A 16,853-nucleotide genomic window follows, 5' to 3' on the forward strand; every position below is an offset into this window, starting at 1 on the left:
AAGGAACCAAGTCTCACTTATGAATTTCCTGTATGTACTAACTCCTCCTTGACCCCTGCCTCCTCCCAAACTTTCTGAGGCAGGAAGTAGCTGGTAATTAGGAACAAAGGGGCTAGAAGTGTATCTCAGTGGAACAGCATTTTCCTAGCATGTGCAGGCCAGTATCAAAAGGGAGGATGAGTCTAATAATTAAGAATATAATCCAGAGGGCTGGTGGAGTGGTTCAAGTGGTAGAGCATCTGCCTAGCAAGTGTAAGGCTCTGAGTCCAAACCCCAATACTGAGCCTGTAATCCTAGCTACTCAGGAGGCAGAAATCAAGAAGATCATGGTTTGAAGCCAGCCCAAATAGTTTGCAAGACCCTATCTCAAACAAACCCTTCACAAAAAAGGGTTGCTGTGCTGGAGTGGCTCAAGGTGTAGGCCCTGAGTTCAAACCCCAGAACTGAAAAAAAAAAAAGAAAGATATAATCCAAAGGCCGATTGATAAATTATTTCCTTGGATTTATATTCTTGTATAAAATACAAATGCTGATTCAGTAAGTCAGTATAAGAGAAAAGACCCTTTTAAGTGATAGCCTGTTTTATAAACACTAATTATTCTTCCCAGGTCTAGATGTTTTAGAAGTCATATCATTCATAACTAGGTTCATCTTCCACTTCTACCATTTGAAGGCTGGTCTACTATCAGCCTGAATAAGGGGAAATGTCCAGAACTCACAAAAACTCGTCCAATACTCTAATAGTGTTTTATTTCAAACTCTGATCCTTGCCCCATTATCAGAAAAAGAATGCTGCCAGTTTGCTCCCATAGTCCCTGCTGTGAAAAAAACTGTTATCAGATGCTTGTTCTTTTAAACATACTCCCTTTCATATAGACTCGTAGCTAGACATATGATTTTAGAAAGAAAAAGAAGGTCGTGGCTGTGCATGCCAGCCACCCATCTTGACCTAGTCATCAGCCATGGTTGTGAGAATGAGCCTAATGAAAACACCCGAACTGGACAGGAGAGAACAAGGTGATGGTGATGGATGGCTTCGTAGCTTCTAGCAGCTTTGTCATCCAGGCTTCACCCCAGGAGTCACTTTTGCTATCAGACTAGCTGAGGCTTATGGGCCTCTCCATGTGCCTGTTCACAGTCCTCCCTCGGTTTCAGATGGGGACCGGGAATCATCACCGTCTGAAAGAGGAGAAGGCTGAGTTATCTACTATCTACCAACCAACCCCACATCTTACACAGGTCTTCATCCCTGCCTCTTCCCATGCTTACACCCAACCCCCAAGAATATTTTTCCCTTCTCTGAGGTTACATCATCCTCTATTTCCACTAGATGGAGCCTAAGAGGAGTAGCTTAGAATGCAACTACCACCTTACCTTGATGATGGGCTGCTTAGGAGGTGCCCATGATGGCACAATCTTGCCATGCATTCTCCAGCTCCCATAGGGGTTCATCAGATGTTTTTCAAACACAACATACTCTAGGACATCCTTGGGTACATCTTCTTGTCCATACATCAACCGGCCAAACCGATCATAAATGGCCAGAGTCTGCAAGGATGAAAGCAAATCTGGTCTCTTGGGTTTTTTTCAATTTTTGCTCCATAACATTTTTTTTTTTTTTTGGGTGGGACTGGGTTTGACACATAACTATTCATAAAATAATTTTAACAAAAAATTTAAAAATTACTTTATAATTCTGAACTTAGGACTAACTAATCAATTGCTGACACTTTAGTCTGAGAGGTTCTTTGATGGGTAAGGTGGGAAAAGTCAACACCACAAAGAGTGGAAAGGATATTCTTAGTGGAGCAAACATTTAGCAGTGAGAAATGAGCAATAGCAGAGCAAGGAAGACTGTGATAAACCTTTGCTTAGAACCTACAGTCCTTAGGCTTGAGGTATAGCTCAGCGGTGGAACACTCGTCTAGCATGTTTGAGTCCCTGGATTCAAAAAGCACTTCAAAAAGGTAACAAAAAATATAAAAACCTACATTCTTGAACTGAGAACTCCAGAGGTAGGTGCCCAAACTAAAAGTAAAAGTGAAAAGAAAGCAAAGGTTACTCTACCTGGCGTGTGTGCATGCGTACAGTGACCTGGCCATACATGTTGCTCTGGTTTACCATGCTTGAGCAGCGAACCTGAACCACCTGGGCTGGCTCTAAGGATTCCACAAAGCTCCAGCGGACAGTCTTATATTTGATGTCCCAGACCATGTCCTAAGGGCAGAGGACAAGAAGTTCAACTGGGTTTTTCCTTCCCTGTATGGAAGCTGCCACCACCACCACATCTGTTCTCACTTCCTGCAACACTTCAGTCATATAGCCAACAGGCAGCACTAAATGCTCTCTATAATTTGATTAAGCTACTGCTCAAGGTCGCCTCATTACTCTTTTCATCTAAATCACAACTAAGATCCACCCACCTCTTGGAGGACCCTTTTCTAAATCTCTGAAAATCACATTGCCACCTACCTAATACACCATATTTCCTCACATATACTTTCATAATCTGCTAATTACCGCATGTACTTCTGTTGACTGCATGTGCTTCTTTTTTTCCTCCTCTCACCTTCAGCAGTAAAAGGTGGGAATTTTATAAGGACATAAGGGCTACACTGCTAAGACTAGATTAGCTCTATTTGTCACTGGGGAAATTGATAAAACTTAAGTAGAATTTAGAACTCAAATTCTAATGATTGAAAGTGAGCCAAATTTGTAGAAAATGAAGTTCTTATTCTTGAACCTCTAACTGAACTACAAAGTTCCGCTTTTTGAGCGTCCCCCAAAGTACCCAACACCCTGTCACTACATATTATTACATAATACAAGCCTCATGAACTCTGTCTGATTAAATCCTTCACTACAGCATAGACATATGTGGGTATGGGCTCATGTAGCCCACGCCTGATTTTAATATCTATCTGCTGAGGTTTAGACACTTTTTCTTTCCTTATTTGCCATGGCCCTTACCAGAGTCAAATCCAAGTCATTACTGGTAAGCAAAAAAATAAAGGATGTAAGCTTATGTCTTAAACATCCTGTACTTCAAAAGTAATCCTTCTGAAGAAAAACCAAAACCAGGCATGGTAATGCATGTATGTAATCCCAGCACTTGGAAGGCTAAGGCAGAAGGATCATGAGTTTGAGGCCAGCCAGGGCTACATAATGAGACCCTGCCTAAAAAAAAAAGAAAGGAAGGAAAAGAAAAACTAGAAATGATATATAGATTCTGCCCACTCAGGCATTGTGTAGTTCTGAAGATGAGAACTTACAGGAAAACAATGTTCAGTAACCAAGGTGTGAAGCCGGTCATGGTCTGAGCTAGGAAACAAAGAGATATATATATATCACTGATTCCTGCTTTTATGATAGTTGAAAATGGCCCTGAAAGTGGAAAACAATTCATTTTTATAAACATTTTCTGCACATCCTACTGTAAGCCACATAATATGCTAAGATCTAGGAACAAAAAAGATGAATAACACAATTTACTACAAAACCGTCAGATTTAATAGCACAGCAAAACTGTGTTTACATCTCTAAAGAAGAAAGGAATTTTTCTGAAATTACTTTACATTATTTCCCTTCCTTCCTTCTTCCTTACCTCCTTCCTTTCTTTCTGCGGTACTGGGTTTTGAACACTTTGAGCCACTCAGCCACTCCACCAGTGCCTTTTTTTGGTGATGGGTTTTTTCAAGATAGGGTCTCATGAACTATTTGCCCAGGCTGGCTTCCAACTGTGATCCTCCTGTTCTCTGCCTCTTGAGTAGCTAGGATTACAGGCGTGAGCCACCGGTGCCCAGCCCCACAGATCTTTTTTTTTTTTTCTGACTTTACATTCTTAAGATGGGCAAGGATCCTCAATGGGACATGGGAACAGTTTTTGCTATAAGCTGGTATGGGGAACAAAGTCCAACACCATACAACAATCAAAAGCTGGGTCTTACCTCCTTTTACCATAAGTGCACCATCAGTAACAATCAGTTTGGCCCTGTATCTTATATTCTCATCTCTGAACCTAGTAAAAGAAAATCATACCTTTTGTGGCCCTTTCTTTTCCTCCCCTATCTTTGTTACTGCCCAAAATGACTTACTCATCCTGACTCTATTTAATAACACAAACAGCAAATCCCAGTTCTACAGACACAGGATTTTAGGAGGGTTCTTAACTTATGAGGTCACATGTATACTTAAGACCACTGAGACAGTTCATCTTGATTGTAAACTTGATTAGATTGAGACATGCCTAGAATATCAGTAAAGTACAGCTGTGGGGTATGTCTGTGGGGGCATTTTCAGAAAGGATTAGCTAAGGGAGGAAGACCTACTCCCTATATGGACTGTACTATCCCACACACTGGGGGGGTCCATATGAAATAAAATGGGAAGAAGGAAGCCCATTAGCATAGGCATTCTATTTCTTATCCACCCCCATTTCCCACACCCCATCCAGCCTTCTCTCATATTCTCTTTCTTTCTTTCCTTCCTGGCTGCCATGAAGTGAGCTGCTATGCCATGCCCTCCCTGACATAATGGACTGAAACCTCTGAAACCATGAGCCAAAATAAGTAAGGCCTCCTTTAAATTATTTCTTTCAGGTATTTGGTCACAGTGGCCAAAAAGTAACTCATACAACCACAGATTAGTTTCTTTCAAATACGCACACATGAATTTTCCCCATAGTTTATTATTTCATAGGCAGTTTAACTCTTCATCCCCTTTGAAAAGTCTTGTTCTCTAATCCCAGAGTGAGTAAAGGTTTTGTTTTATTGTGTCTATCTGTTTCCCTTCTACTTCTATTCCTAACAGAAAAGATCCCTGGTCATTTTTCCTACTGTAGGACAAGACTAGACTGAAAACTACCATGGCAACCACCATGGCTGGCCCCTCTGACAAACTTTACTCACTATCATGGCTTAGAAATCATCAGTAGAAATAAATTCCATTTTCTATAAATTCATTTAACTGACAACAGAATTTACAGTGAAAAATTAAAGGAAGACATCTGCTTCTGCAACATAATGGACTGAAGTTAATATAAAACTACTCCCACTACAACATCTAGAAATGTTGGACAAAATATAATGCAGACACACATACACACAGATAGAGATACAAATGCTCCTTACGATTAGGTTACATCCTAACAAACTCATCCTAAATTGAAAATAATGTAAGTTGAAGATGCATTTAATACATCTAATCTACCAGACCTTGTAGGTTGGCAACACAGCACACTATAAGAGTATTGGTTGTTTCCCAGTGTGATCTTACCTACAGGCATCTACTGTGATGCCTGCTACCAGCATCACAAGAGAGTATCATAGCAAATATTGTTAGCCCAGGAAAAAAAAAATTCAAAATTCAAAGTATGGTTTCTACTGAATGTGCATTACTTTCATACCACCATAAAATTTTAAAAATACTAAATTGAACCATTATGATCCAGGAACCATCTGAACACATTCTGTTTGCTTAGTTTTTGTTCTGCTTGTTTGACAGAATCTCACTATATACCCCAGGCTGTCTTGGAACTTGCTAGGTAGCACAGACTGGCCTCAAACTCACCATCCTCCTGCCCAAGCCTCCTGAGGGCTACAACTACAGGAATGAGCCACCATGCCCAGCTTCTGCACACATTTTTAAACATGCTAGCCTAGTTCACAAGAAAGACAGGTAAATCCTAAATTCAAAAGAAGAGGGAAAAACTAAAATAGAAAGATGGCAACTTGATACTACGACAGCGTAAGGGATGACTAAGCAATCCAGAAATAGGATCTAATGGCTAGGAGCCTGATTTTTCCTGAAACTCTGACCCCTGAAGGGCAGGGAGTTGGACCAGATATCCCTGTATAAAACTGAGACTCTCAAAAGGGTCCTGCACCTGCAGGAAAGGGACACTAGAAAAACAGTCCATCAATCTAGAGATAAAGTTTCTCTCTAAAGCATTAAGTGGGAAGAGGAAATAAAAACTAAGAAATTAAAGAAAGTTCTAAGCCTACATTCTACTCTGATGTTGATACAGAATTTATACCTGTACAGTATAGGAATTTCTAAGCTAAGAAATTAATGGAAAAACTGACACCTGGTTAATGATACCCCTGGGGAATCATTATTTGCAGATGCAAACAAAATCTCTCTGAAGGCAGGGGACATAGCTCAGTGGTAGAACGTGCCCTCAGTGCACACAAGGCCCTGGGCTCAATCTTCAGTATCACAAAACAAAAATAAAGAACAACAAAAAAAAAAAAACTCACTGGGAGCATATTCCTAACTCCCAGTTAGGAATTTCAGTTAGAATTTCAGGTTGTTTGAAATTCTCTCAGAAGATGAAACACTACAAAATACATCTAGAATCTAACAAAAGTCAACAGACACAGACACCAAGCAAAATCACAAATAAGAAAGTATTAGGATTACTCCTCCACCAAAAATAACTGGCAAATTTAGAAAAATGATCAGAAGTCTAGATCCTGCCTAGACAATGATAATAGCCAGAGAAAGTAACTTATGAAGGGAAAGGCTGACAGCTTGGGGAGAAGAATAACATGCATAAATTGTTCTCCTTCCCTCAGTCCTGCCATGATTATGGGACTAACGGTTGGCATTCCTAGAGCAGATGGCTGGTACTAGGGTAGTTAATGGAGAACTTGCTGTCCAAAAACTTAAGGTTGTGCACTTTGGTGTACAGATACTTGCTTTGGTTTGACTACAGCAGCTTTCCTCTCTCAGAATACTAAAAAAGGACAAGAATATCTGCTTTGTTTTTATTTAGCCAGATAAGTAAGGAAATCTTTGTCAGGTCAGTGGATGACCACAAGGTTGTGAAACAAAAATTTCACTGACAATACATAAGGAATATACTAAATTAGTTTGGAAAAGTCACAAAGGATAGTGGCAGCCCCGATGAGCAAGATCAGAAATTCCTAAGGAATGGGATAACCTGATTCCCAGAGTTACCATATTCAGAATGTCCAGTTCTTTTTTGGGTTTTTTTTTTTTTTTTGGTGGTTCTGGGGTTTGAACTAAGGTCTCACGCTTGCTAGGCAGGCACTCTACCACTTGAGCCACTCCACCAGCCCCCAGGATGTCCAGTTCTTAACAAAAATTACAACACTTACAAAGCCCACAGATAGGAAAAAGGAACAATATCTACCATTCTGAGGAACACACTGGACAGTGGAATTAGAATCAAAGATGTTAAATCAATTGCCCTAAATATGCTTAACAAGCTAAAGGAAACAAAGAATTAAATAAGAAAAACAATTTATTAACAAAAATAAGACTATCAATAAAGGGACAGAAATTATATAAAAGAACTAAATAGGTATCTTTGCGCTGAAAAATTAACTTAAGAGTTGAGTGCAATAGTTTATGACTAAGTTCAAGGGCAGCAAAGGCAACTTAGTGAAATCCTATCTTTTTTTTTTTTTTTTTTTTTGGATAGTACTAGGGTTTGAACTCAGGGCCTACACCTTGAGCCACTCTACCAGCCCTTTTTTTGTGATAGGTTTTTTCACGATAGGGTGCTCAAACTACTTACCTGGGCTGGCTTTGAACTGTGATCCTCCTGATCTCTGCCTCCTGAGTAGCTAGGATTACAGGCATGAGCCACCTGGCACCCAGCAAGATCCTAATACTAACATTTTTTAAAAGGGCTAGAAGGGATGCATAATGCAGCCTTAGAGCACTTTCTAGCACATGTGAGACCCTGATTCCAACTTGCAGCACTACATTAAAAAAAAATTAAAAAATCACTTGAAAGATTCAACAGCACATTTGAATAGGCAGAAAGGATCAATAAATTTTAAAGTAAGACAACTGAAATTTCTGATCTCAGAAGCAAAAAGTAAAAGAAATGAAGAAAAAAGAAAAGAGCCTGAGGAACCTGAGGGACATCATCAAGCATACCAAATATATATCGAGCTGTTGTGTGGCTCAAGTGGTAGAGTGCCTGCCTAGCAAGCACAAGACCAAGTTCAAACCCCAATACTGTCCTCCAAAAAAAGCCAAACAACAACAAAACCCAAATATGTATCACAAGAGCCCCTGGAGGAAAAGAGAGAAAAGGATAGGAAAAATAATAGAAGACATAATGGCTGAAAGTACCGCAATGCTGATTAAAGCCCTAACATATGCATCCGAGATGCTCAATAAACTCTAAGGAAGAAAAATGTAAAGAAACCGACACTCTGAACAACATTATAATCAAAGTGTTAAAAGACATAGATAGAATCTTTCTTTTCCTCTTTTTTTTGTAGTATTGGGGATGGAATCCAGGATCTCATGCATGCTAGGCAAGTGCTCTACCACTTGAACTATGCTCCTAGCTCCAAAGAGAGAATCTTGAAGCAGCAAGAGATCCATTACACATAAGAGATCCTTAGTAAAGACTATAGCAGATTTGTAATAGAAACTACAGAGCAGCTGGATGACATAGTTAACGTCTTGAAAGAAAAAAAATCCCTGTCAACCAAGAAGTCTACAGATGAAAAAACTATGGTTCTTGGTGGCTTGCACCATTATCATAGCTATTTGGGAAGATTGTAATTTGAGGACAGCCTAGGCAAACATTTACCAAGACCCCCAACACAAACAGTAAGAAGCTGCTCATGGTGATGATTACCTATCATGCCAGCTATGCAGGAAGTATAGAAGGATTGTAGTACAGTCCTGCCTGGCATAAAAGTGAGACCTTATTTGAAAAGTAACTAGGGCAAAGAGGGCTGGGGGGGAGGGGAAGGGGGAGGGAAGAGGTGGGTGCCAGTGGCTCACACCAGTAATCCTAGTTACTTGGGAGGCTGAAATGGGGAGGATCACAGTTCAAGATCAGCCTAGGAAAATAGTTCACAAGATCCTCCCCCCATATACAAAATAATCAGAGCAAAACGGACTGGTGGTGTGGCTCAAGCAGTAGAGTACCTACTTTAAAAGTGCAAAGCCCTGAGTTCAAACCCCAGTCCTACTAAAAAAAAAAAGGGCCAGGGCATGGCTCAAATAGTAGAGCACCTGCCTAGAAGTGCAAGGATCTAAGTTCAAATCCCAGTACTGCCAAGAAAAAAACAAAATGAAGAAATTAATACACTTCCAGATTAACTACAGCTAAGAGTTTACCATCTGTAGAGCTACCATGCAAGATATGCTGAAAAGAATATTTCATGATGAAATTAAAGGATACTACATGGAAACAAAGCCCTAAGAAAAAATAATGAACACTGACACAGGTAACTACATAGGTAAATATAAAAGCCAGTATTATTGTACTTTTTGTTTGTAAGTCCTCATTTTTTTCCTGTATGAATTAAAAGGCAAATGAATAACACAATAATTATAAACTTATGTTAATGAGCACTCAACGTATAAAGATATAACCTATGATAACAATAATATAAAGGAGAAATACAGAGATACATAGGAGCAGAGTGTTGGTATATTATTGAAACAAAGTTGATATTCACCAAACTAAATTGTTATAAAGTTTAAGATGTTAATTATAATCTCCAAAGTACCCAAAAGGAAGATAACTAAAAAATATACAGAAAAAGGAAGAAGGGACTCATAATGATACACTATAAAAATCAAAAGAACATCAGTAATGGAGGAATTGAAACATGTAAGACATATAGAAATTGAATAGGTAAATGGTAAAAGTAACTAGTTCTTTATCAGTAGTTAATTTACATATAAATGCATTAGACTTCTCAATTATAAGGCAGAAATTGCCAGATGGATTAAAAAAAATCCACATATATGCCATCGACAAGAGACTCATTTTATTTAATTTTATTTATTTTATGTTTTATTTTATGGTACTGAGGTTTTGAACGCAGGGCCTCAAGCTTACTAGGCAGGCACTCTATCACTTAAGACACTCCACAAGCCCCTCAATATTTCATTTTCAAAAAAACAGGGCTGGAGGAGTGGCTCAAGTGGTAGAGTGCCTGCCTAGCAAGCTTAAGGCCCTCAGTTCAAAAACCCTCACACCACACACACACAAAAAGGTAAAAAGGTATGTTGGGGCTGGTGGAGTGGCTCAAGTGTAGAGTCCCTACCCAGCAAGTGTGAGGCCCGGAGTTCAAACCCCAATATCACATACACACAAAAAAACATTGCTGGGTGTGGTGGCTCAAGCCTAGAATCGTAGTTACTTGGGAGGCAGAGATCAAGTGGATAGCAGTTTGAGGCCAGCCCAGGCAAAAAGTTTGGGAGACTCCATCTCAAAGGCTAGATAGATGTAGTGGCATGTCTCTGTCATCCCACATACACAGGGAAACAAAAATAGGAGACTTTCTATCCAGGTTGACCTGGACATAAAGTGAGACCCTACCTCAAAAATAACCAACTTGCTGGGGCTGGTGGCTCATGCCTGTAATCCTAGCTACTCAGGAGGAAGAAATCATGAGGATGGTGGTTCAAAGCTAACCTGAGCAAATAGTTCTCAAGACCCTATCTCAAAAATATCCAACACAAAAAAGGGCTGGCAGAGTGGCTCAAGTGGTAGAACACCTGCATAGCAAGCTCAAAGCCCTGAGTTCAACCCTCAGTACCATCAAAAGTAATCAATAAAACAATCAGACAAAAGATCAAAAAGAAAACAGAGGACTATGACAACACTATAATACCAATCTGACCTAACTGACACACAACCCCCAAAAGCAGAATACACAGTCTTCTCAAGTGCACTTAAACAACATTCTTTAGGACAAGTTAGATGTTAGGTCACAAAACAAGCCTAAATAAAACTTTAGGACTAAAACCATTCAAAATGGTTATATTTCTGGTCACAATGGAATAAAACTAGAAATCAGTAACAGAAAGTAAACTGGAAAATTGATGAGTATGTAGAAAATAAACATCACATTCTTAAAACAACCAATGGATCAAAGAAGAAATTACAAACATGCTTTGCTAATGTGAAGCCCTGAGTTCAAACCCTAGTCCCACCAAAAAAAATAAAAATAAAAATTACAAGGGAAATCAGAAAATACTTTGAAACAAATGAAAATAAAACATAACATGCTGAAACTTATGGAATGCCAGGCATGGTGGTGCACACCTGTAAATCCCAGCACTCAGGAGGTTGAAGCAGGAGGACTGTGAATTCAAGACCAGCCTGGACTTTGCAGCTATACCCTGTCTCAAACAAACAAAAACTTACCAGATGCAGTAAAAGCAGTACTGAGAAGAAAATTTAGTACTGCAAGTGCCGACATTAAAAGGGAAGAGTGCTAGAGCATGTGTTTAGCATGCATAAAGCCCTGGAGTAGATCCCTACCACAATAGAACAACAACAACAAAAAAACACAACCCAAAACCCCTGTATATTTAAAAAAAAAAAAAAAAAAAATGCAGGCAGCCAGTGCAGTGGCTCAAGTCTGTAATCCTAGCTACTTCGGAGGGGGCAACTGGGAGAATGAAGGTTAGAGGCCAGTCCAGGCAAAAGTATTTGAGATTCTATCTCAATCACTGGCTTAAGTGTGGTGTGGCATGTGCCTGCCATTCCAGCTACTGTGGGAAACATAAATAGGAGGTTTGTGGTCCAGGCTGGTCTGGGCAAAAAGTGAGACCCTATTTCAGAAATAACCAAAGCAAAAAGGGCTGGAAGCTTGGCTCAAGCAATAGAGTGTCTGCCTTACAATCACCAAGTCTTGAATTCAAAAAACAAAAGAAAAATACACTTATCTGACACAGATTTTAAAATAATTATGATTAGTATATTCAAGAAATTAGTTGGGTCAGGTACCGGTGGCTCATGCCTGTAATTCTAGCTACTCAAGAAACAGATATCATGCCAGGCGCTGGTGGCTCACACCTATAATCCTAGTTACTCAGGAGGCATGCAGAGGACTGAATTGTGGCTCAAGTGGTAGAGTGCCTGCTGAGCACTCACAAGACCTGTAGTTCCCACCGCATACCACATACACACAAATACACCTGTAGTATGTTATAGTATCTTGCTGAATACTAAAGAGAGATTGAAAAAAAAAAAACCAACCAAAATCTTAAATTCAAAGAAATGACAAGAAACAAAGCTAATGCTAACTTCTTAATCGAAGTAACAGCAATCAAAGGATGACACCTTTTTCTGAGTGTTTGAGACAAGGTCTTGCTGATCTTGAACTTGCTATGTAGTCCAGGCCTGACCTTGAATTCTACATCTTCTGTCCTCAGTCTCCCAAGTGCTAATATTACAGGTTGTGTCCAGCAAAAATTACATCTTCAAAATGCTCATAGAAAATAACCATCATTAGCAATTTGAAGGAATAAAATTTAAAAAAAAAATCAACCTAAATTCTATACTCAAAGTGATATATATATATATATATATATATATATATATGAATATATATATATATATATATATATATATATGAATGGAGTTGAAACCTGTACTCCTAGGTCCTCAACAGGCTGAGTCAGGAGGACCAGTTGAGCCCAGAAGTTTAGGATCAGCCTGGAAAACAGTAAGACACTTCCCCCCAACTCTTTTTTATGTTGGTGTTTCTTTGTGGTGGTGGGAATGAAACCCAGGGCCTTTTCACATGCTAGTCAAGTGCTCTACCACTGCACTATAACCTCAGCTGAACCTTCTCTTAAAAATAAATAAATAAATAAATAAATAAATAACCCTGTCCAGTCGGCAGGAAGGGGTAAACAATCAAACAAAGCAAAATAAAAAAGCAAAGCCAAAAGAAACTACAGAACAAACTGGGCATGGTAGTACAGGCCTATAATCCCATCATTTAGTAAGCTGGGGAAGGAAGATTTTGAGTTTGAGGCCAGCCTGGGATACACAGCAAGTTCCAAGGCAACTTTAGCTACTTAGGGAGATTCTGTGCCAAAACACAAAGAAATAATAAAAACCCAAGACAATAAACACATGGAAGGTAGATGAGGTAGTGATAAAATTAAAGCATTCTAAGGTTTTAAGAATGTTAAATGAAGAATGTATGTTAAGCTGGACACACTGCTAAGTGCCAGTACTCCTCAGGAGGCTGATGAGAGTAGAAGGCTTGAGACCAGGAGTTCAAAAAGAGCTTGGGCAGCATAGCCAGACCTCATCACACACACAAAAAAATTGCTGTTAACCATTTTAATGATAACCACTAAAAGAGAAGCAGAATGTAATATTTCCAAACAAGTAAATGGGATAAAAAAGGAAGACATATCAACCTGACAAATAAGAGAGAAAAACACGGTAAGTAGCCAGGAGCAGGTGACTCATACCTGTAATCCTAGCTAGTAGCCAGGAGCAGGTGACTCATACCTGTAATCCTAGCTACTTGGCAAGATGAGATCAGGAGGACCAAGGTTTGAGGCCGGCCTGGGCAATTAGTTCGTGAGACCCCCACCATCTCCAAAATAATCAGAGCAAAACAGGACTAAAGTGGTAGAGGGTCTGCTTTGTTAAGAGTGAAACCCTAAGTTCAAACTCCACTCCCACCAAAATAATAATAATAATAATAATAATAATAAGTACAGAATAAACAAAATAACATGGTAGGAAAAATGAAATATACAAAAAATAAAGTAGAATAATAAAAATAATAGGCCTCAAAAGGATATATACAGGCTAGGGATATAGCTCAGTGGTAGAGCACCTGCCTAGCACGCACAATGCCCTGTGGTCCTAAGCCACACCCTGGTAAATAGTTCAAGAAACCATGCTTTGAAAATAACCAACACAAAATAAGGCTGGTAGAGTGCCTGCCTAGCAACAGTGAGGCTCTGAGTTCAAAGTCCAGTTCCACCAAAGAAAGAAAAAATATCTGTACAAAAACAAAAACAACTAGGAGTATGGTAATTCAGGCGTAGCCCAGGCAAAAAGTTCACTGTACCCTATCTCGACCAATGGCTGTGCCAAACTGGTGTGCACCTGTGATCCTAGCTACGTGGGGAAGCACAAATAGAAGGATGGCAATCCAGGCCAGCCTGGGCATAAAGTGAGATCTTATCTCAAAAAATAACCAACACAAAGTCTAGGGGTATGCTCAAGCTATATAGTATCTGCCTACCAAGTACAAAGCTCTGAGTTCAAATCCCAATATCACCACTACCAAAAAAAAAAAAAAGTGCCTACAATAATAGAGTTCACTTACTTGTTTAGACAAAGGTGAGCTTCAATGAAGATATCCTTGGCTTTTTCAGGGAAGTCTTTTGTTTTAAAATTGGCATCATATTCTTTTATCTTCCGGATTCTGAAAAATTAAGCATGAGAATCATTCTGAAGAAGTCTTCATACAATTCCCATGAATGAAAGTTTACACTAACTGTCATTCTTGCTTAACATTTGAAAATTAATTAATGTAATACACCATATCAACAGAATAGGAGCCAAATGTCACAATCATCTAAACAGGCACAGAAAATTGACCCCTACTTGTCTCAAGACACCTACGACAATTGTGATGCTGCATTCTTCTTCAATCGCTCAGTTCTCTGTTTCAGTCCTTCCTTTGAAAGAGATGACATTCGAGCATCACCTTCAGGAGGAACATAGGCATCAAAGATACCAGCTGTAAGAAGAGAAAAAGAAAAAAGAAACTAAGAAAGTGTTGAAAGAATGAGAAAAAGTCATCCTGCAAAGAAGGCACTCTATCACTTTGAGCCATACCTCCAAACTAAGAAAAAGTTATCTATAGGTAATGAAAAAAACTGAAAGGGAAGCTGGGTGTGGTGGTTCACAGCTGTAATTCCAGCTACTTGGGAGGGGGAAGGCAGGAGGTTCAAAAGTTCAGTATCAGCCTGGGCAGAGTTAATTAGCCAAGACTCTTATCTCGAAAACAAAATAAAACCAAAGGGCTGGGGGTGGAGCGCGTGGCTTAGCAAGCTCAAGGCCTTGGGTTCAACTGCGGTACCGCGTACCCGCACACCCCGAAGTTGGTGGGAAGGATACTGCATACAAAGTAGATTAATCAAACAGACTTCCACGGAGAGGGAACAATGTCACACGCAATAAAAAAACGAAAACGAAAAAGCAGGGCTGGCAGAGTGGCTGAAGAGGCAGTGCACCTACCTATGAGGCCCTGAGTTCTAACCCCAGTACCACTAAGGAAAAAGAGTAACTTAGCTCTTCTCTCGGAACCTGTTTCTCCTTCAACTAAACGGGGAAATTTCACTCTTGCTTTCTATAAATAGTGTGAAAACAAGAACAAAGATGACTTTATGGCTAGGTATGATGGTGCACACCTGTAATACCAGAGCTTGGGGTGCTAAGGCAGGAGGATAGTGAGTTCAAGGCCAGCGTGAGCTATAGAGCAAGAAAACAAGATGACCTTATGAAATATAATGTATATAAACTAAATCACTGAGGTTGAATTGACTTGTGGTTAATTTAATGCTGTTAATCATAGTCCAAACCATTCCAAACTCCAGATAGGGGACTGGGTCAAGGTCCCAGAAATAATGCACCTCACCTGTGCAGGCCACATGTATGGGACGGTCCAAACGTTCCGGAGGAATGACCAATCCTGCTTTTCGGGCATATTCTAGAAACTCCTTTTCTGTTTTGTATTTGGGTTCGTAACTGGGGGGTGTGAAACGTTTTTTTGTTCTTACTGGAACTATAGCTGCGGACTGAGTCAACAGGGCCGGCTGAAAGGTGAGGTAAAGAATTTTTCAGAAACAATTATATCGCGGGGAAAATGCTTTCTACTCGAACGCCCTAGGGATGTATCTTACCAGACAGATGCCACTTAGCAACCCTAACTAACAGCATTCTACATTTACTAAAAGCTTTCCTTTAGTACACTCCATAGCAGTACCAGATGCAGAGTTGATTAAAGCAAGGCATCTGCTTTCAAAGAACTTTCAGTCTGATGGGAAACTTAAATTATCAACCCAATATCGAAATGAGCTGAATATTATTAAAGCACACAGTAATTTTCTTTATATTTCTTCCACACCCACTCCGATTACATTTTGATCATTCCAGCGGGAGTCTCACTGACAACTTGATTCTGTCGTTCTAACTCCCAACCTACCAATAAGCTCTTTAAAAAGCCAGGGGACCTTTTCTCTCTAACCACGAGGTTTGCTTAGGCAGGAACAGGGACTATACTAGGGACTATACTGCTTTTCACCCAACTACTGTTCAATTTAACACTTCCGCGCCAGACAGACCCAAAACAAGTAGAAAAACATAACGGCCGCGAACTCAAACACGCGCTCACGGCTCTGGGTTAGCCCTCCCCACTCCGCCACCCGAGATAAATAGGGGCGGCGGTACACCTCGAACTCTTCCCCGGCCTAGGTCTGACTCTTACCGCCCAACCTCACCAAGAACAACTACACAACAATTATTCCCCTCTACTCTGTCCTCCGCCTCCAGTCCCTAAACTCCGCTCCATCCCTACCCACCTGCCGAGACCACCATCCCAAAGCCCTGCATATGCAAGACAACCCCCGAGACACGGGGACTGCCATTTTTTTACGCAAAGGCTGCCGGGATGGGAGCTGACTGTGCAAAGCGTAGGTTAGAAGAGAAAGCGCATAGGGTGGAGCTAGCTCCGAAGTGGAATTTTCCAGGGCGCGAGCCCGCCGCCGAACTGTGAGCCGCGCGGACGCGCACGTGCTCGCTGGGTGATGGCGGTGGAGTACAGTCGCGCGTGCGCAGTGAGATCCACGTTGGGTTAGGCGAAGAGCACGGCTATCACGCTCCGTAAGAGCTTCCCAAACGCGAGATGCGCTTGCGCACGAGGTTGGCTGGCCGCCTGTGGTTGCTGCATTCCTGTTGGCTTGGCACATTTTGCATTACTTACACCTGGTAAAAAAATGAAAAAGTGTTTCCCTCTGAAGTCAGAGAGCTTTGAGACAAGTGTTTTTCCTCAATGTCTGGAATACATTGAAGGTCC

General features: G+C 40.4%; 1 protein-coding gene across 1 annotated transcript; it reads right to left on the reverse strand.

The window, feature by feature from the left end:
• Window positions 1-733: 733 nt before the first annotated feature.
• Mrpl45 (mitochondrial ribosomal protein L45) lies at window positions 734-16,518 on the reverse strand. The gene is made up of 8 exons (XM_020159184.2): window positions 16,360-16,518; window positions 15,417-15,594; window positions 14,399-14,516; window positions 14,100-14,198; window positions 3,273-3,321; window positions 2,068-2,217; window positions 1,375-1,548; window positions 734-1,179 (listed from the first exon to the last, which is right to left on the reverse strand). Exons 1-8 carry the CDS (start codon window positions 16,423-16,425, stop codon window positions 1,093-1,095), a joined length of 921 nt encoding a protein of 306 aa, XP_020014773.2. The 5' UTR covers window positions 16,426-16,518; the 3' UTR covers window positions 734-1,092.
• Window positions 16,519-16,853: the final 335 nt, after the last annotated feature.

This window comes from Castor canadensis, chromosome 11 (assembly GCF_047511655.1).
Source record: "Castor canadensis chromosome 11, mCasCan1.hap1v2, whole genome shotgun sequence".
NCBI classification, from domain to species: domain Eukaryota; kingdom Metazoa; phylum Chordata; class Mammalia; order Rodentia; family Castoridae; genus Castor; species Castor canadensis.